The sequence below is a fragment of the Melanotaenia boesemani genome, chromosome 10 (genome assembly GCF_017639745.1).
Source record: "Melanotaenia boesemani isolate fMelBoe1 chromosome 10, fMelBoe1.pri, whole genome shotgun sequence".
NCBI classification, from domain to species: domain Eukaryota; kingdom Metazoa; phylum Chordata; class Actinopteri; order Atheriniformes; family Melanotaeniidae; genus Melanotaenia; species Melanotaenia boesemani.
Window position 1 is genome coordinate 32,081,178 of NC_055691.1, and position 27,020 is coordinate 32,108,197.

General features: G+C 38.5%; 1 protein-coding gene across 2 annotated transcripts in view; it reads right to left on the reverse strand.

Moving 5' to 3' along the window:
• Nucleotides 1-238: 238 nt before the first annotated feature.
• Nucleotides 239-27,020, reverse strand: part of pamr1b (peptidase domain containing associated with muscle regeneration 1b) — a 56,929-nt gene continuing 30,147 nt past the window's right edge. Inside the window, exons 1-14 of one of the 2 annotated variants that reach the window (XM_041997609.1) lie at nt 26,085-26,259; nt 17,854-18,030; nt 16,672-16,797; nt 14,146-14,260; nt 9,576-9,793; nt 7,698-7,805; nt 5,321-5,491; nt 4,979-5,170; nt 4,022-4,894; nt 3,769-3,945; nt 3,155-3,221; nt 2,829-3,058; nt 1,650-2,005; nt 239-1,559 (exon numbers count right to left, since the gene is read on the reverse strand). In XM_041997609.1, coding sequence (XP_041853543.1) covers nt 990-1,559; nt 1,650-2,005; nt 2,829-3,058; nt 3,155-3,221; nt 3,769-3,945; nt 4,022-4,894; nt 4,979-5,170; nt 5,321-5,491; nt 7,698-7,805; nt 9,576-9,793; nt 14,146-14,260; nt 16,672-16,797; nt 17,854-18,030; nt 26,085-26,244 — 3,540 coding nt within the window. In that variant the 5' untranslated portion in view covers nt 26,245-26,259 and the 3' untranslated portion in view covers nt 239-989. Of the gene's footprint in view, nt 1,560-1,649; nt 2,006-2,828; nt 3,059-3,154; nt 3,222-3,768; nt 3,946-4,021; nt 4,895-4,978; nt 5,171-5,320; nt 5,492-7,697; nt 7,806-9,575; nt 9,794-14,145; nt 14,261-16,671; nt 16,798-17,853; nt 18,031-26,084; nt 26,260-27,020 lie in introns of those variants that run through there. The other variant, XM_041997610.1, reaches the window with a different exon arrangement.

The following is a 27,020-nucleotide window of genomic DNA, read 5'->3' on the forward strand; positions in this document are numbered from 1 at the left end:
ATGACCCAAGAGCTTAATAGGGCCTGTGAACAGATAGTCTCCCAGCCCAAGTGGACAAGATTGTCCTCTGGGAAACACAGGCTTGTTGCAAGCTGTTTTCTGCATGTTGGAAAATAGGTGAAGGAAATGACAAAAATCCCAGTAGTAAGAGTAGCAGAAAAACACAAATGTGAAAACTCTTTTTTTTTTTTCTTTTTTTTTTTTTTTTTTTACTGTTTTTATTTTTCATTAAACTGACATGCACTTGAATGTGCACAGCATAAACAAACAAAGCATTTTGTGTTGCTCCCTTTTGGAGATAAGTCCCGACTGCAGATGTTGTAATGTTACTTCTGAACAATAGAGGAAAGTCAAAATGGAAGAAATTGATTTAATTTGTGCAGAAAGGGGGGGATTGATCTGTCAATAACATGCACTGTTAATGGTGATGCTCTGATTTGGAATTATACGCCTCACAACTTCCACTGTGTGAGCACATGTTAGGTGTTTCTCTTCTCTTATACATAATTATGTTCAATAGAATATTTTAATCATGAAATCACAATTAGTTACAATATATACTATGAAGAAGAACATGTGTACAGTAACAGGCCAATATTTTTTTTATTAAAAATGTCAAATTTCACTTTTCAGGATACTTTATACATCTTTTGCATCATAAGAACTGATGGAATAATTCAGAACATTAAACATATATACAAAACTATGAGTACAATCCAAACCATCATCAACCAGAGTGCTCAGATGAATGGTTTTCTGGTCATATTCAAGTCTTTAACCTCAGGTTGAGGTACCTAAACACTGAATTCTTCAGATATAAGGTTGATCACTTAGCACATTTAATGTGTTATCACCTCCTTCAGTTAAAGCACTGCATTGTCCAGTGTTGCTTCTGCATTTAGTTAGAAAATGCCCTGGTGCATAAGACATTAGACAGAATGAATTGTCTGGAAAGTGGGATGATGAAAAGTGAGAGGACGGTCATAGTATTATTTCATATTGTTCTCAATCCAGTCTTTGAAGTTGGCTACACGTGTATAAACTGTGTAGAGGTCAGGATCACACTCCCCTTGGTCATAGCCAAAGCTCACCAGTCCCAGGAGTCTCCACAGCCCTTTGCTGCCCCCTTGCACCTGAGAGGGACTGGGGTCATTGCTAGCCTGGTTTTCAAAGAGGGCAGGGAGGACAAGGATTCCCCCGGTGTCAGACGGACATATGTTAGATGGTCTGTAGTCAGGCTTTTGGCTGGCACAAAGCATATTGTCTGTAACACTGACAGGCACCCCGTTTCGTGCATACTGTTGTTCACATGGTACTATATCAGTGAGGTGAACCATCCCAACCCTTGCCTTCTCATCAGGACCTAAACTGGGATCAGGCAATGGAGACCATCCTGTAACAAGCCCTTGACCAGGTGTCACCTCTTTTTCTTGGTTCTCTGACAGGCAGATTGGCAGGACTTTTTCTCCAATCCTTGCTTTGTCAAGTAACTTGATCACAGCAATGTCGGAGTCAAGAATGTTAGGATCATAGTTTGGATGGACAACAATGGAGGCCACCTGAAAGAGAAAGACAGACTGACTGCAAGTTTCTTTAGGGGAGAGTTAAGAAAAGAAGGGTATGCTGTATGGGAATGTATACTAGCTTACCCTCAAGTGTTGAGGACCTTTATTTACTCTGTGGTCATCAAGATAGTGCTTCCCCACCACCACCTTAATCGTGGCTGCATCCACAGGATACATTTTCCCCAGCTCTGTTACACAATGAGCTGCAACCACCAGCGTCCTTTGGTTAATCAGAGCTCCACTGCAGACCAGCTGCCAGTTAGCCTGATTTGGGCTGCCAGCTCCAGCTCCATCGTTCTTCTTCAGAGACATCATCTGGCTTTCTGCCTTGGACACCTTAGTCTCTAGATCCTTGTTGGAACGCCGGTAGATGGCTGCCAGCCAGGGCCAATGAGCCTCTCCTGGCCTCTCTGGGTCAAAGGTTGGATGCTTCCCACATACTGCCAAAGAGGGAGTGACAGGATGAGAGGTGAGATTATTATCAAAGCAGGGAGGGTAGCGGATACATCACAGGCAAAATTAAACCGACACTGAAACTGTGTCACCATTGAAAACTAAGGGGCTGTCTTGAATTTTAAGCTATTTCAAAGACAAAAATGCAAAGTAGGGGCATAGATGGTGCCGCATACAAAACACTCAAAAGCCATACAGGCATGTGAAATGTGAGTCCCTGACTGGAAGAATGGGATAAAGTGGATCTTCAAAGTTTAAACACATTCTATCAACATGAGCACATTCTTGTTCAAACAGTCTTCATTAAGTTAATATGGAAATAAAATCTGATTTAATACACAGTCAAAGTTTTTCTTATTTTTCAAGCTTCTTTTTCTTCTTTGTCCCACAACACCAGGGCCAGGAAGCTATTAAAATAAATCTACTTCCATTGTTTGTTGTTAGTGTGGAGAACTGTTGTATTAGTAGTGAAGAAAACTCCCAGAACCCACACCTGTTCAGGTTTTTTATAAAAAAAAAAAAAGGGTTTTCAGAGATTTGCCACCAGTCTTACATTCCACAGAGAAATAACCCGTTTTATTAAGGATGTAATGAAGACTACAAAAAGTCTCTTCCCTTCAGTCGTTAATAGGAAACTACAGGTTTTATCAAATCTACGTATAATCTTGTCATAATATGTTTATTAAACTGTGAGCTGACATTTAATATTATATAATTTCAAGTTAAAAATCGAATTATTGAAAAACATGTGAAGCCAAAACGAGCCAGTTTGTAGTTGTTGAAAAACAAGTGATCTTCTGCTGCCCTCACCTGGCGAACAGGAGACATGGCGCCCGCTCCATTTCCCTGTCTTCAAGCAAGTGCGGCGAGGACTGCCAGAGTGGTGATAGAACTGAGATGCACACTCATACTCTATATGTGTATAAAGATGGTGGAAACCCTGGGGCAGCTGGTAAGGCAATGAGGGGTCTCTGGTGGGGCTAGCAGACTGGAGCTGCAGCCCGAGTCCAGAGGAGAGGAGCTTGTGCACAGGTGTCTTCCTGCGTAGAGAGGAAGAGTCACCCCATCAGGGTTGAGATGGAATTGGATGTGAGTTCACACAGTTAACCTTTGTTATAAAGCATGGACAAACATACCTAAATGGTGCCTGAGGTGGCAAAACCCTTTGCTTGACCAGTTCTGATACTTTTGGCTCTCGGCATGCTGCAAATAAACACATATGCAGACTAGTGACATATTCAAAACACACACAATACACACAGTGAGTTTCCATTGACTACTTGGATTTGAAGCAAGTATGTAAAAGTGGATCATCAAACTGATCTCTAAATCAGTCATTATTGACACTATATGTGTGTGTATATATATATATATATATATATATATATATATATATATATATATATATATATATATATAATACTTTTAAAAATAATTTAGCAAACTTCTTCACCTAAAACACTAAATAAAATGAGCATAAAAAATCTTACACGTCAATCCTTCAATCTGTCTGAAAGTATAATTCACTTTAAACTTGTGCATTCTTCCTGATGCTCCAATAGTGATGAAAAATCTGATCGTACCTTCATCACATGCTCTACTTTAAAAGTAACTAAAAAGCTTTTACTTCAATGGCATAGTCATAGTAACCTTTAAAAACACCAGCACGTTTCAGCCCTCTGGCCTTGGTCAAAGATTCAACAATTCATTTCTTCATTATTGATTAAACTAGTAAAAATAAAAATGGTACCTCTGATGCAGAGGGGTTGTTTTCCACTCCAGGTACCATCTGGCTGGCAGGTTCGTCTCTTATCACCACTAAGAGCATATGAATGGTTACACATGAACTCCACTGTTTCAGGCTCCAACCCTGGCACCACCTGGTGGTAGCCGTTGTTCAGGCGAGGAAGAGGAGGGCAGCTTTCTTCTAAAGGAGCAGAGTAGATAGTCAGTAGGATGAAGGTTGGACAGAAGAAGGGTATGTTTCTCTGTGAGTCTCTTACCAATGATGCTTTGATTGTTTTCTTTCTCCTTTTCCTTTTCTTTCTCTTCCCTCTCTCTTTCCTCCTTTGTCTTCTCTGAGGGATCCTTTTCTGTGCCATCCTTTTTAGTAGCCAATTTGTCCTTTAGTTTTCCATTTTCTTCACCCGCTCTATACAAGGTGTACTGTGTCACGTTGACTCGAGAGATAATGATTTTCCTCCCCGGTGTTGAAGATCCTGCAGTATTATTTTCCCTCTTTGTATTTTCCGAACCTGTGTTGTTCTTTTTCATTTCCAGTTCAAAGATTTCCACTGTGTTTTCACCCTCGGATACAACTGTTCTCAGCTTGGTGTCATTAGGTCCGATTTCGTCTGGATTTCTTTTTCCATTCACTTGCTCCTCTTTTCTTTCCTTCTCTTCTTGTCCTTTGTCTTTTCTTACAACTATTTCCGTTGTGTTAGTCTTTTCTTTTTCTTGGTTTACATCTAAATTGCCTTCTTTTTCCTCCGGTGGCTTTGGTGCCTCTGGTTCTTTCTCTTCAACTGTGTTCAGTCTGTTATCTGGGCCTTTACTATCCACTTTATTATTTCTGTCCTCAGTGGGCTTCTCTGACCCAGTATTTCTTTCCTCTAGCTCTCCTTCATTCCTATCCTTGGCCACAGTTTTCTCTGGAACGGTCTGAGTGTATTTATCTTCTCTGTCGACTGCTGTTGTATTCTCCAGCCCAGTGTTTATATCTTTCTCTCCAAAGTGTTCGTTTTCTTTGGTTTTGTTTTCTTGATTTTTCTCTTTCATTTTGTTGATATCTTTGTCACTGTTTATATCTACTTCTTTGTCTGTTTCTGTCTTTCTTGCATTGTCTTTTTCTTTGTCTGTTTTAAGTGTGTTATTCACTGTGGAATAGAAAATAAATAAATAAAAGCATATCATGCTGGATTAGCTATTAATATCTGAATATTTAGGAAAACTTGACTGACCTGTAGTACAAACAGGAGGAGTCCCGCTCCAGGTGTTGTTGGGTAAACAGGTTCTCTGGGAAGCCCCACTCAGTTCATAAGGCTGGTAGCAGAAGTATTGCAGAGCAATGAGGACATCATTGGGCCCATAAACCAGAAAGTGGTTACCATGTGTTGGCTTGGGTGGTAGAGTACAGATTCTTTCCACTGGCACTGGAGTCAGGAAAAGAAAATGAGGCTTTTTCCACAACCTGCACGATTGCTCAGACACCAAGAAAGAGATCCACACAAGGATCATATGACTTTCCCAGATCCCAAATTGTAATTATATTGGGAGAAAAAAATATTCACATCACATCTCACCACATTCAGGGGCAGGTGCACTCCAGGTGCCATCACTGAGGCAGATGGCAGTATGAAACCCCCGCAGCTCAAACCCAGGGTCACAACGGTAAGTGATGCGTGCACCTGAGTGGTGAAACAGACCCTCTGTAGATCCATGGGTGGGCACTGGAGGCCTGCGGCATCCCACTACTGTGGAGAAACACAGGCATGCAGGTTTTTTATAGACTTACACCTTTTATTTAACTGAACTCCATGTGTTTATAATTACAACGAATGGAGTATTGAGGAGAAATACCTCAAAATTTGTTTTTTGCATCTCCATGCTGGTATTTGCATACAAGTAGTGGACACGTCAAACCCTAGAATAAATGAAGGTTCTCTGCTCTTCTAAAAGATTAGGAGATTATACATATATAACCAACTACCTCAGAGGCTCATTCACAAATAACTTCCCCCATCATGGTAGTGTGAACACTTCACAGCAAGACTTTTACACATTGCTTGTAAATCAGGAAGAAACAGAAGCAAAAAAAAAAACAGCTTTAGTCAAACTGTTCAATTTTCCACTGTTGTAAAAGAGGATTTTATGAAGTGGAGTGGCACAGATTGGTAGTGTGTCTGTGGAATGTGGCGTGTTAAAGTTATATAACAGCACACTGCAAAATAAACCACCCATGTGATTAAAAAACAACTGTTTTTTTTTTTAAATATTATGTGTAAGTGTCAAATCAAGTCTTGCACCACTCACAGTGGAATTTGCAAAACACTCACATCAACATTGCTGTTATACATTTACACTACTCTGTGTGAGATGATCCCTCAGGAAATTTTCTGTGTTGTTGCTTTGGGTGGGATACGATCCATGAAATGCACTGTCAGTGGTTTTATAGCTGCAAACAAACAAACCCTCCTTGTAATCTGGGCGATTTTTGGCTCACAGCGTTTCCAATCATCCCTTAGTGGATAGAGAATGCCATTGGTCAACCAAAAGTTGCAAAGTAGCCCTGAGATGACCTGTTTTTACATAATGTTTTAAAAAAAAGTCAAAGCCATCTGAGGTTCTGCGGACAGTGCTGGTCTTTTGCTAAATGATCGATTTTGCATGTCTGCCTGTGTCCACAGTCATAATGAAAGGAATCTGGAGTTATTAGTGTGGAATGTGTACTATTCACAATGCTGCAAAATATGTGTTTTTGGCTCATTGTTCCTTTTGTTAATACTCTGGAAACTGCTGAATTCTGCACTCAGGCAAGTATGACTTTCAGTAATAGAAAAACAGATAAAAGAAGAGAAAAAGACTAAATTTCCTTTTCAAAAGTTTCTGCAATGTCACATTTTAGCTCAGGCTTACAGCAGATGACAGGTTGATCATTAATTGCATAAAATGTGGCTGAGGTCAAGTTCATACTTAAAATTCTCCATCTGACTCTGAGGCAGAAATATAGACTGCATTTCCCCTACAAAATGTGAGACATTAAAGTTAATCCAGCTCTTTCCTATTAGAATTTACTGCCACGGATTTCTGATGGGAATAGATGAATGCACATTGTGTAATGAGACTGTACTGACTCTTTATTGGGTGTTTCGTAAAATGGAACTGGTAATAGAAGTGGAATTTTTCACCATTAGTTTTATAGACTTCAAAACACTGAAAAACAACACCACAAAAAACGTAAGTGGACATTAGGAAATTTGTTTTTGCAGGATCTTAAGGGAGGTGTCTTGACATCTATGAATTATAGACCTTACAGAGCAACTTTACTCTAACCACACAGAGAGAGCTGTGCCCCACATGAGCAAGTGGCCACAAAGATTTAAGGCGGCATAGAGTGGGTAGCCACAGAGACCAAACTAGTTTGCTGGCTTTAAACTGCAGAATATAAAACATTGTTTATTCTGCTTGTCCACTTTCACCCTTTACTTTCTCCCCTCAGTCAGTATCTTTACTCAATCTGTCAAAAGCTGTACAGATTCATACCGTAGTTGTCTCAATTAACGATGCCTCTTTTCATGCAAACATATCTGTTAGGTGGCCATTTGGATTTGCTGCTCTTTCACTGAAACCTATTCTATATTTCTTGAAAACCACAGATGGGGAAGGCAGCTGGCCTGTACTCAGTCCAGACCACAAACATCTCCCTTGTGACAATGAATCACTGCTAGCCTCGCAGCAGCAACACCAGCAAAAAGAAAAAAGAAAAAAGGCTTTAAAAGACTTAGGCTTATAAAATTGCATGATAAAATTGCTGTAACTTGGTGTATCTCACAGTTCTGGTGTTAAGTGTTACTAAGGTCATCTGAAAGACTGAAAAGATGAAAACACTTTGATTTACACAATAAGTAGTTTCCTTACAAAATCACAACATAAACGCTTTTTTTTTCGATGCACACTCACCATTTTCACACCGCTTGCCGGTATAACCAGCCAGACAGGCACAGTGGTAGGTGTAAGAAGTGTCCAGGATGCAAGTCCCATCATGCAGGCAAGGGGAGGAGCTGCAAGCTGTGAACACACAAATTTTATAGCACTACAAACAGCAACACTTTTCAGCAGCTGAATTACACAAAAAATGGCTGCCCACTATCATGTCATACGGAAATCATACCAAAATCTGACTTTTCTTTTCATTTATTTATTTTTTTTATTATTATATATTTATTTATTTTAATGTGTATGCGCATTTTTTACCCAAAAAGACCCTTTTGATTTTACAAGTTCTGGCTTGGCTGCTGGTTACTTATTCATATGTGTGTGCTTTTGAGTTATAGAGCTTAAGGGTGAGGACATTTCTGGAAAGTGAGGACATGTTTGGTTTCTCAGTGGACTAATAGCAGGCTCAATACCCAGAAAAACACTTACATGTTGTAACATGTAGGTGCCAGTACACTATTACAGTTTTTTCATTTTTTTGTTTTTTTATTATGCACTGGACACTGAGCACCATGGAAACGCTTGCCCCAAACTCCAAAAAGCCCCTTTGTACATTAAACATGACTTTAAAAGTGACCTTTTATTTATTGCATATTAAAAAATACAATAAATAAAAAATTTTATGGAACTCAAGACATGTTTCTAGTTTTAAAAGAAAATGAGTCCCTTGTGCATTGGTTAAGGTAAAGTTTTACGATTTGGGGCTCCCTATAGGCGAATCTTTTGTGACGTCAGTGTTTACCTTTTGCCGCATTGCATCACGGTATTGGGTGGCAAGAAGCTGCATCTGTTAGCTGGATTTCTTTGCGTTTGGAGTTTGAGGGCGATCTACTACATGGTTCACTCGTGTTGTGTGATTGGCTGTACGGCTCGTTGGGGGCCCAACAAAAAGTTTTTCCGCATTCCCACCGAAAAAGACCCCGAAAAAAGAAGGAAATGGTTACGTGCTATGATACGTGCTTTGATACCTGCAAGCCTCACTGGTACACGCAGCTGTTGTGAGTGCTATCCTGACCGCTGTTTCTATTTTAAACATTAAAGCTGCTACATGACTGCATGTTTCTCCTAGACTGGATTTGAAAGAAAAATTTTGTAAGTTGTTATTATCGTTTTTCACGATAGACCAAACGCCATTTAAATTATAGTTAACAGGACCAATAAAATTGAAAAACAGTCATTAGATTTAAAATGAAAAATTCAAAGGCACTGATAAATAAAGCCTTACCCGGCTTTGCAGTCGCAGTGACATGTGATTATTTCACCGTTTTCTTGGGCGATCACCACGGAAGATGCGAATCACGCTGTGACTCTGCTTGGCCGGGTCTGACCTCCGCTTTGAGCACGACCACTGATTTTTGTTTCACCGAAAAGATTGGCCCAACCTTTCTTGAAACAAAATAGTTATAAGCTTCGAGGCTTTTAAAAGCTTTTAACCTCTCGTGGGTGAAGGGTCCAGGGCTTTCAACTAAATAAGAATAAATATCTCCCCAACACATCTGTGGCCAAGATGCAGGTGAGTCAGACCAGTATTTTTCGTCATCCCAGACTTCATATGGGCTTTGTATTTGTTCGATTTTGTCTGCAACACAAATTTTTAGTTTCTCTCTAAACCTCCTCTGGTCTTCGGAGCTTAGCGTACTTATATAATTTGGATTTCGCCCGCTTACTTTCTTGTTTATGCTAGCAGGTTCCGCCATCTCAACAGGTCTTCTTGCCACCCAACCACAAGCGCATGCGCAAAAAGATGTAAACAAAGATTCGCCTATAGTTACAGACATTAATATATTATTCTTAATAGTAGCTGTAGCGGAATTTTTTTGTTTTTCATGTTAGTTTACTTACCTGAGTTTTCCTGGAAAGTAGCAAAGAATCCATCAAAGTTCTTATAACCATCAGATACAAAGAGAATGTGCAAATTGTTGCCAGAGCTCTGGACTGGGGCAGGTCTGTTGTTCCCGCAGAATCTGGCGATGACACGAGAGCTGATGCTGTCTCCATCTCGGACCTCCACGTAGTCATAACGACAAGAAGGGTGAAACTCCAGACTCAGCATCATAAACCTGTAAATACAGATATATATATAGTTCAAAATAAATGAAGAAAACTGACTGACACAAAACTATGAAACAGAAAATTTAAAAAATATTTTTGGTTAATTTCTTTCACTTCAACTAAGTTATTGACATAGTGTGATAATGATGATGATGATGATGATGATGATGATGTGTAATCAACTAAGTGGGTTTTGGTGTGGGATTTTTGTTTGTTCTTTGTAGTTTTTGGGGGTTCTTGTGTTTAATGATTATCAGCTGTCTGATTTATGAGTACTATGATTTATGAGAGTAATTTGCTGGACTCTTGCAATGCTTACTGCTCTTAAAGCAGAATTTGGGAGCCACCAGAAGAACTTAGCTTGAAATTTTTAACAACTACATCTTGCAGGTCCCTCCTTGGCTGAGCTGAGACCAAAAAAGAAACCCACTTTAATTTTGTCCAGTCCAAACTGTGCATTCACCAGTCAAAGTATTGGGGAGACTAACACAGTTTTTAAGCTGTTGTCAACTGTTGAGAAGCTGTGAACAGCGAGAGTGTATTTTAATTGGGCAGTGCTCCCTTTTTTTGGCGCTCCAGAAAACTGCCTATTGATCACCAGATGAAGGAACATGGTCTACTGTCCCACTATTAAAATCTGAGCAAACAGGTAAGTTGGATTAGCTTCACATCTTTTCTAATTTATGAAGATATTAAAATTTTGGCAGACACACTAGTCTCTGATTGTTTACTGTATGAAGAGAGAAAAAACAAACTCTCTTCCTTGCTGAGGCTACAGACTGCATCAAGCTGATAATTCAGTCAGAAATCAAGCAATATCGCCCCGCCTCTCTCTTCTATGATTTAACAAAGCTCTTCCCTGCAGGAGAGGCCATCATCCACATACAGGCTAGTAACCACAGCAACAGTCGCAGAGATAATCTCCTCCTGGCTATAACTAGCTGTTTTCATTCATGAAAAGTGGATTCTTTCACAATGCATCAGTAGCAAAAATAACTAAAAGGGTTATTCCTTATAAACAATCATAATGTCAACAAATATATTGTCCAACTATGTGCAACAGCTAAATGTTGTACACGCTAACATTAATGAACAAGGTAAGCCCAATCACTATCAACACTTGGCAGGACCAATGAAACAAAGAGATCATAAGCAGATGCTTAGGGTGAGCACTAATTTATGGTCAGAGCATATAAATGTCAATGAGAACAGCAAACAAACATTACCATTGACTTTTGTTTAAACATGTATATGATTCATTTAAACTAATTACATGTAGAAATATATCTCTAAGTGCTGGATAGGCATGTTAATTGCACATTTCTAAAATAAATAGCACAAGTGGTTTCTAAAGCGGTGTCCAGGGAGCAGTTTTAGGGCTTGTTCAAATGTGAATTAAAGTAACTATAATGATGAGGAGATGATTAAAATGGCTTTAAATTAATGAGTTTTCTTGGTTCAGTTAAAGACAAAGTGTTATTTTTAGAGGACTGCCAGCTGGATCAGGAAAATAATAAAGGATTGATTCCTCTACACACCCTTGGACCAGGGTGGCTTCGACTAATGAGAGATAGGTAATGCTAAATGTTAACCTGCAGCAGCTTCCAAGAATCAATTCCACTTGTAATTCAGAAAATGTGTTGCATGTGATGTGAATACAGTGCACAACACTAGCAAAGACTGAGAAATACAGATAAAACCTATAATTATTCAACAACTTTGGCATAAATTTTCCTATGCACTTTAATATTCGTGGGTTTCCTTGGATATGTTCAAAATAAAAGATTTATTGTATATGTATTGAAATTTGGCCTGAAAGAATGATTTGGCTTTGGAATTTATTCATGTAATGATCATGGTTGTAAAGTTTAATGAGGAGCTTTATGTATAGTAGGAAAAAATGCTTGAAGTCATTAAATATCTTTAAGCACACAACAAAACAGAACCGTGAGCCTGAATGAGCGCTGAGCCTCAGTAGCTGTATGGAGCTTTTGTTCAGCTAAATCTCTGCAAAAGTGCTTGCTTATAAAATCCTGTATGTGTAATGGAGAAAAAGACAGAAATAGAAAGTTATCACAGCACAGAAAAGTAATAACTTTCTGTTATGGTTTCCAAACTTGTAAACTTGCCATTGGTGCACAAAATAACACATTATATCTGAGCTGAGAGGAAATGTGACAAAAAGCAGGTCAGTCATTTATAGCTATTACAGACAGGCCGAATGGACCCCAACAACTGAGGCTTCAGGTCCATTAGAACTCTACAAAATTGGGCTTTATGTGATACCAAAGTTTTCCATTTTGGTTGAATTACAGATTTTATTGTAAAGCAACGTCCACATCAGCTTTTCTTTGTTCACTTGTTGGCTGGTGTGCAACCTGAAAAAGTTCTTCTGGTTTTATAAGGATTATTTATTTGGAAAGTAGTTTAAATGAAAACAACTGCCAACAAAGTCAAAACTTTATTCAGAATGACACTGTTTTCTAAGCAAAAATAAAAATAAATAAAATGTTGAATGTAAGTTTCAGCCATGATACCAGTGTAACTGCCTACTAGTGAGTCTGTCAATACAGTAACTTCAGCAACTTTACACTAGTTAAACTGAATTTCCCAGAATTTTCACATGAATTACGTTTCATAATATCTAACCACTTGGGCTACTTTCATTATCAATGTGAAATTGGAAAAAATTATATTTTCTCAACATCTTTGTGTAGCAACATCCGTCTGTGTATATTGTAGAAAAAGATAAATCTAATATAAGTCATGGCTTTGCTCAGAAAGCCCCACTGCATTGTTAACAATATCATTAAAATCAGCTTCATTCCCTCAGGGCCCTAAAAAGCAACGCTCCAGTCAAGGAGCTGCAGGTATCCTTCTACAGATGCTTTGTTAAAAGTGTGCAGACACTCTGCATCCCTGTGTGGTTTGTGTTGTTGCTCAGGAAAAATCATTCCTTCAGAGGGTCATCAACACAGCACAGAAGATCATTGACTGTGCTCTCCTCGCCTTAAAGGGGCTGTATGGGTCCTGTTGTCACCAAAAGGCCTGCAGGATCCTGAAGGACACATCATATCACCTGTTCCAACTGCTATCCTCATTAAGGCTGTAAGGCCAAAACAAAAAGACTGAAAAACAGCACATACCCCAGGGCTGTTGCAATATTAAATACACACTGAAGGGCATGCCACTCCAAGGCAAGGCAGTTTATTTGTATAGCACATTTCATGTACAGGACAATTCAAAGTGCTTTACATAAAACAAAGACATTACAGATATTTAGAATAGTAAAAGGCATCAACACATAATCACAATGAAATAATAATGATTAAAAGCAAGATAAGTTAAAAAAAAAAGTTACCGTGCAGATTTCATGCATAGGCTCATGAGAAAAGAAACATTTTTAACCTGGATTTAAAAATGTCTACATTTGGGAAAAGTTTAATCTCCACTGGCAATTTGTTCCATTTGTTTGCAGCATAACAGCTAAATGCTGCTTCTCCATGTTTAGTCTGGACTCTGGTCTGGACTAGTTGAACAGAGTCTTTGGATCTAAGAGCTCTGCTAGGTTTACATTCTCTGAACATATCACAGATGTATCATCTGGGGTATCATCTGCATAACTTCGATAATTAATGCTATAGTTCTGTAATATTTTACCCAAAGGGAGCATATACAAGTTGAACAGAAGAGGTCCAAGGACTGACCCCTGGGGGACTCCACAAGTCATGGCTACTCGCTCGGATTCATAGCTGCCGATCGTAACAAAATAACTCCGGCCTTCTACATAGGACCTGAACCAGCTAAGGACCGCTCCAGAAAGTCCAATCCAGTTTTCCAGCCTGTGCAACAGGATTCTGTGATCTACAGTATCAAACGCAGCACTGAGATCCAGCAGAACCAGGACTGATACCTGACCAGAATCAGTATTCAACCTAATGTCATTTAGCACTTTGACCAGAGCTGTTTCAGTGCTGTGATGAGGTCGGAAGCCGGACTGAAATTTATCAGGATTTCCACTTTCATTTAAAAAGTCATGAAGCTGGTGAAATACAACTTTCTCAATAATCTTGGAAATAAAAGAGAGATTAGAGACAGGTCTATAGTTGTTCATTATAGAGGCATCTAGAGTCCTTTTCTTTACTCCACTAACCTGTACAATAGTGCAGCTTGTGCAATCAATATTTTTCAGCTGTACATAATGTGCAATCAAATATATTCCAGCTATGGTGCATTAAAAAAACATTCAGTAATTTATGGCACTAACCATGCTGATAACATATCCTTTCAAATTTACTGTGATCACACAGAAGATAACTGTGGATAATTAAAACTGCAGAGGAGAAAGACAGAAACATACCTGAGTTCGATAGTGAAGGGCCTCTCCACCTGTATGGTCCACTCACACCTGGCATTGTTGGGGTAGCTCTCCAGCACCAAGTGACCCTGCCGTTTACGGATTACTCCCCCACACTCTGAAAGACACAGAATCTTGTAAAGCTGTGACATTTTTAATTGAAGATATTTTCTTCCTTTATTTTAACCACATTTATTTTTGAAGAAGCAGGGAGGAGGCTGGATAGATGAGCCAAACCTAACAGCCATTTATAACAGTGACACCAGAAGAACACATATTTTACATTTTAAATAACTCAAACCTCAAAAATGTCAAAGTGGTTTGTGCAAGCACCATATTATATATTTTTACACCACTTAGGCATCTTTTTTAACTTTGTCATTGCACTCCCTCGACTGAGAACGCCACGTTGCTCCATCTGATTTTACAGTGGCTGCTAAATCAATCAATCCAGCCACTGATCAGCTGGTGTGCCAGGTGTTGGTGTCAGACGTAGTTAGATCATTCACAGCTGGGTATTACTTTAGCAAATATATAAATGGTTATTTATTTTGTTTTCTGGGCTTTTCATCTCAGTTGTTTGTCCCTGTATTTATTGGGATTAGACCAGAGGACTCACAGCAGCCAATGATACGCAGTTAAACTGTTATTTTATTAAGAAAAAAGAGTGACAAAGTAAATAACTGACATAAAGGTAATTTGGTGTAAAAATCTAAAATATATCCGTTCGCATTTGGTTTGAGCTCATTCTCCTCTCTTCCACTTGCCAGCTAGTCCTGGATTCAAAGCACAGCTGTGGAGAACTGATGATCAGCACACCAATCAGTGTCTCAATAAAAGACTGCTCTGCACGCCAGTCAGGTTTTGCCTTTATGAGAACAACTAAGACTGAGGTGGCAAGACAGCTGTGGTTGTGCACTGTTCTAGTTTAACTCAGCAGAGAGATTTCTCCTCCATTTGTGGATCAGGTTGCTGTAGTCCAGTCTCTTCAGCCTGTGCTTCTAGGAAGGTTTATTGTGTGCACAGATTTGTCACGTATTGCAGCCTGTTTTATATATGACTGGCCTTTAACTTATTTATTCTATTTCCTATAGTGATTTCTTCTATGTTGACCCAAGTACAGTTGTTAATTATGGTGACTGATTGTATAATTGCTAGGCTTAACTGGTTTTAGTTTTATTGCATGTTTCTCTACTTTTATTTGTAGTGTTAAGTTGTACAAGTTCAGTCTACGATAAAGTCTACAGTCATTGTGTGTAGCAATCTGTTACTGTGCTATTGTTTATTTAAATGTGTTGTCTTGCGCTGTCTTACTGAGGTGCTCTGCTCAAGATGTGCATCTGCTGGTTTTAGAGACTTTTGCCCTGTTAGATATTCATATGAACCACAGTGGAATTTGAGGTTTAAGTTGTTTTACAAATATTTCAATCATTGTCAGCTTGGCATGTCTTTCAGCCATTGGAGAGATGTCATCCCCCAATCGTAGGAAAACAAGGTTAATCAAGTTATTCACTGAAGTATGCCCAGTGCCACTACACATTCTGCTACTTCTATCATCATATTACCTAAATCACTCCACACACATTGTGTTTCAGTTACTTGAATGATTAGTTTGACAAATGATGCAGTTATAAAACTAGGATATCATTAGAACAAAGTAGTTGTCTTAAAACGCTGTAAGCAACCACAACCAGACAGGGAGTCTTAATGGGCTGCTTTTCAATAAACAGCGGGAAGGGGACGGCTTAATTTATTCAGCAGTACTTTTCCTCCCCTTCACACTTAAAATAAACAATAAAATCACACACGCCTTGTTGTGAGTTAGCCAACCACTACTTAACTAAATGTCACAAACACAAAGGCATGTTAAATAGATTTTCATTCTGCTTTTTTTAAAATGGAGTGCCATGGAGTTTTACTGCATTGTCTGGGTGTTTTCTAGTTTTGAGAGCTTGGTTTTGTGAAATCGTGACTACTTGGACTAACACGATGTGTATTTTCTAGTGTCTTGTAACCATGCAAACGACTACTTAAAAAAAACTTTTTAAAATTTCTCTTTAATTATTCCAAGGATTGCGATCCAGCTTCATTGGGTTTTATATACATCAACAATAAATTGCATTTACACTTTTGAAGTTATTGCAAAGACAACGAAATAAAGATGAATCAACACAGAACATAACAGACGTTTGGCAGCCTTAACTGATTTCTGCTTTTAATTAAAGTGCATGAAGTGTATTGTTGTGGCTTGATGTAAGACATTTGCATACAAACGCTGCAGTCATCGTTCAGATGTGCCATATTAACTTGTTTTATAGGATCCCTGATTGTTAACTGACTTGTCATTCAGCTTCTTGTGAAACCCCCCCTGGGCTTATGGCAAGCTTCCAAGCAGACACAGTCATCCCAGAAAGAAATAAATCAGCAGGGAAGGAAAAAGCATAGTAGACTGTATTCATTTTACTTAGAAAAATAAAAACATAATTTACAGCAAAACCTTCTGCTAACTGGGATGATGAAAAGACTTACTCATGCAATCTCCACCCGACCAACCTGGACGACACTCAGCGCAGTATTCCCCATTAATAAAGAAGTCGTCCTTGGGGCCCCATGTCCCATTGTTGCAACGCTTACAGTTCTCAAAAATACTGCACCCTGGAAGAAGGAAAGAGACAAACAAGGTTGCAGTCAAGAAGGTGTTCAGTAGGACAGTGTAAAATGTCCCAGTAATATCTAAAAGGGGTAATCATTGTGTGTGTAAAAAATAAACAAATTAAGGGAACACTTTATCTGAAGACCTGCATTGCTGCTGTTTAACAGGCCCCTGAAATGTTTCCTTTGCATCAACTCTGTTAAACTCATTAAGCTCTTCTTTCACTGCATCAGAACACAAAAACATACAGCCGCTTCCTGAAATAGAAATGTGGAGAAAGAGGTTGAAATATTTTCCTTGGAGGATGGATTTTCACTTAAGGGGCTGTCCTGTCCATCAGGAGGTGAAGAGCAACATGTGACCTGAGTACAGGTTTGACTTTTAACAACAAAATAAATGGCTATGTACACATGGAGATTTATGATTGCATTTAGTAGTGGCAATGCATCTTTTAGGGTTTAACAGTAAAATAGTGATGTGTAGGTATCCATTTAATTCTGAACAGCTGTTTTTTTTCCCCATAAAGGAGAACATGAGCAGATTCATGCAGTGAAGGAAACATAGCATACTCTGTGGCATATAAAAAGCAAGTTTTGAATGTCTAAGCTTCTGCACATGTTTAAATGTCTCAGGGTGGTTGTATTCTCATGGCAACATCCCCTCCAAGTAGTAACATACAAAGATGCTCTCCCATCCTATCCACAAATCCAAGTTCTAAGTGTAATAATTTATCCCTGCATCCTGCAAAGATCAAATAAGGAGATTTCAGCAAGTCTAAAAAAAGTCAATATAAAATTGGCCTGGAAACAAATCAGATCAGACACATATAGAAAAATTATTCTCAGTCCCTCTGTCACACTGTTTGACATGGCCAAACAAAAACGGTTGGGCAGTGTATGAAAGCTCTTGTACTAACAAGATGGTGGACAGTAAGTTCTTGCAAACAAATTAATAAATCTGTTCTTTATAAGGGCAGTATCACATCAATCGAAGTGATATTTTAGAGGTGTTACAAGCTCTTACCAAATAAATAAATTCAACATTCACGTTGATGTTACCTGGGTGGATAATGCAGGGGTCGCACTCATTGATGGCGTTGCGGCAGCAGGGCACGGCATAGCCCACCTGAGTTCCCTGCAGGGGACACTTACAGCGGATCACGTCATACTCGCAGCAACCTCTGCACATTACGTTCCACTCTGGACCTGGACAGTGGCTGTACAGGAACCTGTAATCTAAAGGAAAAAACATGTCAGGGTCAGCACCATAAAAATAAATCTCTAGAGGTGTGAATAAGTGAATATAAAAAAGATTTTTTTATTATTGCACAATTTTCTTATGCAGTGTGGACAGAAGGTAACAGATAGAAGCATTGGAGGATTTTTATGAGTTTGGTGCTTGATCTAAGCTGCTGCTCTGCACTGCCTCTGAATATTTCCACTCCCATATGGTTGCAAAGTTTTCTTCACAACACTGCAAAACTCAGTAGTTTACCTCCTTTGTGTGTTATGACATTAGAAAACATGTTAAACAGCAAAGCTGTTGTTATCCAAACAGATTAAAGTCATTAATCAGAACTAAGATTAGGAACACAAGTGTAAACACTGACCTTTGTGAAGTTTTTACCTAATAAATGGGATGTTTAACTGGAAAGTAAGAGTTTCAAAGACCTCTTGAGCATGAGGCTATATTATGTAACTGTGGATTTAAAAGCTAAAACAGACAAGTGAAATTCTCTTGTGGCAGATGTGGATGGAGAACTAACAGAGGCTGCACTTCAAACTTGGCATCATGTCAGTGCAGTGTTTTGCAAATCCTCCCAGCCCTACACTCATTATAACTCATTTTCTCTCAGGCATACACGCCTTTATTTGTAAAGCCACAGTTGCATGCTAGTTTTATTTGTTCTTTGTGAGACTTTTGTGAAGCCAGAAACACAAGCAAAAGAATCGACACACAAAGGCAACTATAGGTGATAAATCTCTCCGAAGATGACGCTCGACTAGAGAGAAGCGCAGATGTTTTGGAATGTTGTGAGTCTTCCCTGCTGCCCTTCCGCATTAATGAAATCATAAATTGCATCTCAGCCCAGCTAGTCTGGACTTCTTCTCAGTTTTTTGTTTAAAATACTGACATTAATCAATCAGAAAAGTTGTGAAATGGCACTGGGTTGATGTAAACAGAGGTTTTCTGAGGACACGTTTGTGCTTCTCTGTTCAGCAGTGGCAGTACTCAGCAGTGTTATAATTCCTGTTTCTAGGGTCATGTGATGTTTTTGACGTGGGTTCAGCCGGGTTTTGTATCAACCCTGGTTAGCTGGTAACAATATGAGGTTTCTCTGTGGCATAGCTGGGTGTTAGTGTGACTTTGTGGACCATATTCACCAGCCCCTTGAAGCTCATAATAAGTAAGCAAGCATCTGTGGTGGTAAGAGTGAGTATAAACTTACAGCTACTAAACTTTTATTTTAAAACAAAGCTGACGTTCTTGTATTTTCTGTTTTGTTTAATTCAGTCCACGTCCTTTTAAAAAAGAAGTGTTCAGTTTCTAGTCAGATCTTTTTGGGGATTTTTGATATTTTTTTTGTGGATTTCTTGCGACCAAATGTGCGAACCACAAACATCCATGGCATGGGCATGTCCTGTGTGTTCAGAGGGATGTGTGCTGAGACATGAAAAAAAGAGAGGGATTATATAAGCCCTGCATTACACCCAACTCATCACTTACTTATTTGTCACAACATTAGAATGCAGTGTGTACTCTTTACTCCTTGTTTCCACATAACTCTATTTAGCGTCTGTAATTTACAGACTATACACCCTAGTGTTCAACATCAAGTAAAGCATCTCTTTGTAGACGGAAACTTGGCCTCAGCAATGGAGGCTCATTTTACCAGTTTTAGTACATTTAGTTGATAATAGATGTTAATTAAAATAGTGATAATAATAAAAATAAATAAATAAAGCAAAGCAAAAAATGAGCGAGGATGTTAATCCGTTTTATACCGAGCTAGTTTTGTAAATATATGCAAACATTTTACATTTTGCCCAGTCTTACAGTAAAATGTGACATGGCCATGTAGCAGAGAATGAATTAGTTCATCCTGTCCAATATAACTTACAAATAAATGTTTTTTTTTTTTAAATATAGTTTGCATGTTCAGAACATTTTGTCAATTTAGCCCAATGGTTGGGAGTTTAAAGCCAAAAATCCAGAAAAATACATATTTGGATGTAATACATGATTATGTGGTGTGTGTTTATTTTTAACAAGTCATGATGTTTTACCTTAACTATCCTGTTTTTAACTGAGTGTGAAGACACAGTGACTGTGAGCAAAAACAGCATTTTAAACTAAAGGTACATGAAAACACTGGTGGCCAGGACATGAGTTGGACTTGGCTTTTTCACTGCGTGCCTTGAGTTGACTAATTTAGCTATCAAAAGTGATGAAACAACTTTTTCACAAAGTTCTGTGAAACTTGTTTCTCTGTGATGTTATTTGTGTATGTTGTAGAATGGAATAAAATGTTGACATCATGTCTCTATCAGAAGTTTAAGTTTAGATCGTTATTTCACGTTTTTTCTGGGGCACCTCACAAAGGCGCCATCTTATCATTTCAATTGACTTTAGTGTAAATGTTAGCTAAATATTCAGTTCCTTAAAATTTTAGCATGTTAGCTAACGCTGGTGTAGCTTCTCGGTTATTGAGGTCACAGTGATTGTAAGAGCTTGAATAAAGAAAACTGAACTTCTACTTTTTTGGTTTTTGTAGCTGTTTAACCTCTCACCTTTGGTGAGAAGTGAACAAATTCTTTGGCTGTGAGGCGAAACTTCTTTAATAACTAATAAGAAATCATTCAAGGTCATACAATTACCATGTCAGCTAATCAATTTTAGCTTTCTGTCACACTGAGACTCTTTTGTTTGATTATTTCCAACATAATCAAGAAAATCCTTTATTGGAAAATGATGGAAGAGTTTCACACACAGAAAAATAAATAAATAAATAAAAAATTAGGAGAGAATGATAAGTCATTTGATTAGAAACACACATCTATGTGAAATGGGGACTTGACTTTTTGATGTGAATGGGTTATGTTTTAAGATAGTGTGTTGATCTATAGTCTTTTTATTTCTTATGGCAGTTAAACTAGTTGTGGTGCCTAAACCTAAATATGTTGGTGAATAAACACACTGACACTGACATTTTATTCACAGACTGTAGCTGGTAGTAGCAGCTAATGTAGCCTGGAGTTGCTGCCTTGAGCAGAAAAGAGGAACCAGCTGTCTGGAAACCCACTTTTTTTTTCTTTGTTCATCTTTAAATGCAAATCACTTACTGATATAGATTTATGTGGGTGAGAAATATCATAAGGCGTCCTTTTTATTCTGGCATATAAACAAGTATAATTAAATTATATAATACCTGTTGACGGAGCCAGGAAGAATAGCTGCAGGCATGCTGTAGCTAATGGTGATCCTAAATAATAAACTAAACATAAACAACACAAAAGTAAGAGTTTAAAAAAAGAAATTATGCAATGAAGTTTTTGATTGTTAGATCAGTACAGTTGGAAACTAGTTTTTGTTATCATTGCGATTTAAGCTGCATAATCAGAACTTCTTAATGATCACTGATCTTGCAAGGTGAACATTATATTTGGAAGGTGCAATGGCCACCACATGATGCTGACATCACCAGCCCAACTCTGGGGCAGGTTTTCTGCTTCATGGCTAAGAATACAGCCCAGAGAGACCATGAAACCTGATTTGCAGGACATAAACATGCAAGACTTTATGCGCTCACCTGGTAATGTCATTACACGGATCAGTGCTGTATGTTGTGTCCCTTGATATAGAAATAAGATCCTGTGGTTATTGTTCTCTCCTGCAAGAAGACCCTCATTTAAAGTGGAGGACAAAGATATTTAGTTAACTTTCAATAATAATGTTTGTAAATCATTCTTCAGTCTGAGCTAAGAAATACATTTATATTAGTATCTGCATTCAATTTTCCATAAAAGCTCCTTAAATAAATCCAGACTGTTTTCTGTGTTTATACACTGTCTGGATTCAGTTTGCTGACCTCCTGTTCTGTTGATAAGTCTACTGTGTTTCTCTCTGGAGTATGACTCAAAGGCTTCTCCCCCAGAGTCGGACATGTTCTGGAATGCATCTTCATTTATTTGGACCGCTATCTCCTTTCTTAAGCATTTACCAATTGTCAACTGTTTTTCAATTCGTTTCCTGACGTTTGAAACAACTCATTTCTGCAATACGATTGCCACCTTGTCGAAAATACATCTGCAAGGTCCTGATTTCAACACCTGCAGGTAACTGCAGACTAAACTGTAATAATTTTTTGTGGGTTTTTACAGCAGTTTGGGAAGGTTGGAACAGGTGTGAAAGTGCATGTGTTGGCCTACAAACAGGTAGTTTCCATGTTTCAGCTTTATATCTATAGAGTTTGTCTGTTTCGCGTTTCATGTTGTTTTTTGAACACACAGTGTCCCTAAGTGTTTTATAAAAACACAGATGCTAAAAAAAGCTGAATGAATACATTACAGCATGCAAACACCCCTATAATTTAACCCAAGACTGTGGTTAACTATGTGCCCCTGGCCAATGTGCATTTAATGACAAACTGGAGGCGTTGACAGTAGTCAGAGAGGTGCCGGCACTGTGAAGAAATCCATCTGATAGCAAAGTGTCTACTTTATTGTGCCTCTTGGCTGTCTGACATGCATTTGCTTTGATGGTGTATATAACGCTTTTGCGTACATGAGAGATTGGCAACAAGTCCAAAAAACACAAATGAGCAACAAGTAAGAAATTCTTTTTTCTTCTGATTCTTTAGCGAGCAGATTTTCACATGGGTTGTTTGGCTTATGTTATTTTATTTAAGTTGAGTCTGCTTTCTCCATTCCAGAGGCTGAGCTTTTTAATGTCAAGAGCTCCTGTAATGAAAATGGCAACCATAGAGAATATGGTGTTTTTCCTGGTGAATTTTTTTTTTTAGGTTGCGTTTTGTTGTTGCACACATTTGACGAGGTTTCAAAGATTTTCATAACTACAGGTAAAAATTCACATGACTCCAGTGACCCTACGTTTGACCTCACTGCCCTGCTGGTCCACTAACTCACTAAACACAGCAAACACTTTGATGCTGTTGCTTGGGTTTTTATGCTCTGTGCTAATATAAAGCTTTGTGGATGCAATGCATTCAAAATGTGCTGCAGGTGCAGAATTTGACCTTTCAAGCGTCTCAAGGGACCACATCTGCTCTGACACTCATCATCACTTTCTATAGTCGACCTTCTCTAAAATCTGAGCCAAGAATAAAACTCATTGTCAGCAACTGCCTTTTTTTGTTTGTTGAAATGTCACCATCAGCATATTTGCTCAATTTTTGCTGCAGTTAACATGTCATTCAGGTCATGTGTTTAAATTTCACAGAACTTGTGCAATAAAGCTCTTACCTGATATCCAAATGTTCTCGAAAATGCAGCCAAGGACATTTCTGCCTGTGATTTAAACCAGTTGTTGTCCGGTTTGTATTTTTGTTCTTGCTCAGTATTAAATAACTGCCTTGTCAGTTTCAGGCTGTTATTGCTTCTCTGTTCTCTTTAAGCTATTTTTACTCAAACAAAGCTGAGGAGCTTCATGCTGTCAGCAGCTATCAGCAGCTGGTAGCTTAGCTCAATACAAAGACATTTGCCATTCAGGATACTGGTTGTAGTTGAACAGTCATGATAGTCATGATAAAACCTCATTGATTCTTTAAATGTAAAAACAAAGATATTTAGTGCTTCTTTCTTATCTCATTTAGCAGTGAATATGCTGGACCATTCCTTGTTAAAGGAGGAGAGATAACACATTCCCACAGTTTCTCACAGCTGCAATATTTAAAGCTACAAATTACCTGGCTCTATGTATCATGCCAATTATTTCTTAAGTGATCCTAATAATCATGCAGACAATGATGGAGAGTGGATAGGAGAGTAAGTGAATGCACACCTTTGGTTTTTAATGATATTTTTTTTACCTTCATTTAATCTAGTTTTCTTTCTCATAATGTATATATTTATAATATTTATTGAACAATTTATTAGGAAGATAAGGTTGCAGTATTGAAAGTGTTTTTTCTTTGTTTCACAGTGCATCTTTGGAAAGGGCTGACCCACATCAATAACATTCCATTTATCTTTTCCAAAGTCTTCCTGAACTTTCCTCCACATCTATCCTTAGCTTAATGACATTTTCCAAAATATACCAAGCAAAAATATTAAAACACAGGACATTACTTTAACCATACTCATAGTTCTATGCTAATATTAAAACCACACATAAGTAATAAACACACAAAAATAAGACATGAGGTGTTATAATCTTTAGAGGTGCTGGTAGGTGGATTGTTTTTACCTTTAAATAAATCTGTTATCCATTTCCCTTGTTTTTCTAGGCTCTGCTGAGCAGTTGCTGTGGGCAGTTTCACATTTCAAAGCACATCTAAATTTATTCAAGTCAGCCAATTATCAGATTTCCTAAAATGTCAAACAAATACTTTATCCATCCAACCAATGAACTTAAGCACAGCTCCTTTTGACATCTACTGTTTAAATACAGACACTTTCATTTTTATTTGTGGCTTTGTTCGCTCCTGTCAGAAAAAGTTCTCTACTGTAAATGAAACATTACATTATTTACATGCTACAAAATAAATAGTTTCCTCCTGAGACAATGGAACTCGTTTCAGACTAGCAGTTGTTTTTACAGCAGCTGTAAGTGCAGACACTGTACATGAGTGTACAGCTCCTTTTGCGTACTGCCCATAACAGCTGTCTGGTATTATGAGGTAACTGATTTAGCTATCATGGAAAAAGGAAACTCCCAGGGGGGAACTCTGTGGTCATTGTGTATCTGAATGTATCCAGATCCCCAAGGTCATTAAGTAGATTGCTTGAAATAAGTTACCTCAAACTGGAATTTGCAAACCAAATGAAACACTTTATCAGTCTATAATCTACTGTGATAAAATAGTGTAAGGTTATGGTAATATGTGATTTCATCAGTCTAATATTTGTAGTCAGGATTTAGCTTCCACTTTTGAAGCATTTTTCTTTTAAAAATAGAGTCTAACTAAACATTTTAAACTGTGATCTCGTCTGACCACAATTTGAGTCTTTGTTTTCCACCATTAATTACAAGAAACCAGATAAACTCTTGTGTGGGCTTTAGATAAACACACCATGAGAAGAGCGAACAACAGGAGTCACAAAACAGATGATCCTAAACAGGAAGCTTTACACAAATCAAAACACCTCAGTATGGATGAGAAAACACATGCAGGGATGGAGATAAACATGCATGCATAAGAGTAAACAATCCATGAAGATATGCATAAGCATTCAAGAGAAATTACATCATCATCTGATTGTGAAACAAGTCACAGTGACTCAGCTGACAACAACATAAGTAGGTTTCCAAAAGGAAACTCTCTTAATCACTCTGGCTGAACACAGCCGTGCTCTGCCCAAACCTTCCCCACATTCACCAACATTACAAATTGATGTTATTATTTCACTGCATGGGATGCATCTGAAGAGGAATCAGACACAGAGAAGAGGTTTAGTTGGGTGTCTTGGATACAGAGTATGGTGGACATGTTACCACAGCTTGTATGATTGACTCAAACATGACTCATGTCTTCCAGCAGTTCAAGTGGTCATGGTAAACAGGCAGCGTTAATCTGACAGAGAGCTCATGCGCAACACTCTTAGACGTTTAAAGAGAGATTCTTAGACAACAGGGAGCGTGTGCCAAGATTCAACAGCCTCATTAGGATTCCAAGTGCCTCAATTCATTTCAAGGAATGTGTGGCAACATCAAGCTTTACCCTTTTTATTCTTTAAGAGTAGAAAAGAAGTTTTTGTATATAAAAAAATTGCCATAAGTATTAAAATGTTTGAAAATTGTAGCCATCTTTAACAAACCCTCCAAGGTGTAAACATCATTTTCTAAGTTATTTCAAAAATAGAGAAAACGAAGACAACCTAAACTGATGTTTTCTTTACTGCTTCTGCTAAAAATAGACTTTACATCATGTCTCTGACTCTTTTATGAAAGTGTCTGAGAGCTGTTACGCTCTAAAAGGATAAAACAGAAGGAGGAGGGTGCTGATGCCGGCTTCTTGAGAACAAAGAGCCAAGAAAGTATGTCAGACACAGTGAAAGGAAGAGGGAGACAAACAGCTGCAGTCAAAGTAAAGTCAGTGCAATGCTCTTACCGTAGGGCCAGGCAGTCCCCAAGGGTAAGGAGATGAAAAGAAAGAGGGAGACTAAGAGGAGCCTGCCCTCCTCCCCAGAGATAAAGGTGCTGGTCCATGGAACTGTGCTGGTGTCCCCATGGGTTTGCCCCAGCTGTAGTCCACGTCCCGCAGACAGCATGCTGCAGTATGGACCTCTGTTTACTTTCTGAACTCAGCTGACATCACCCTCTCTCTGCCCTTCATTCCTTCCCTCCCCCTCCCACTATTTTTCTTTTCTCCCTCAGTTTTCTCTCTCTCTCTCTCTCTCTCTCTCTCTCTCATTGCTCATTGGCTTCGGGTTACAGCCCAGCCTTGCAAGGAGTTCCACTCAGAGTGGTCTCCCAAAATCTCCCCTCGCTCCACTCGAGCAACGACGTCACTCCTGGTGAATGACAAGCAAGCGTCAGTGTTTTAAGAAGAAGGGATGTAACAACCAGTTTGTTTCTATGCTCTGTACCAGCGACAGCCACGATCTGTTATGTGGTAATAGAATTTATGTCAGCTTACCTCTTATGTGTTCGCATATAAAACATCATGAGGTCAGTGTTGTTCAAGTTCACACAAGAGCAAAAACAGCAGCTGTGTTTAGTCTCAGACACCAATATGTGTTTAACAACAGAATAAAGACAGTAATGGATGTGAGAGTTTGTTTGATTTTTACAAAACACAGCAGTGCTGTTGACTTTCTTAGCATGCTTTTGATGTCTGCTTCATAAAAATGGAGCTCTAGGTGACTGTTAAAGGCTGGAAACTGAGAAAAGAACGTTATGTGGGGAAAAAAGAGCTGCTGTTAATGCTGCAAGCTAACTGGCTACTGAGCTCGGCCTTTTTTTTATAATGCTATTTAAGCCAGTGTGTAAAATATAAATATTTTGAAAGCTATATATTCTGTATATTCACCCAAAACAATACAAA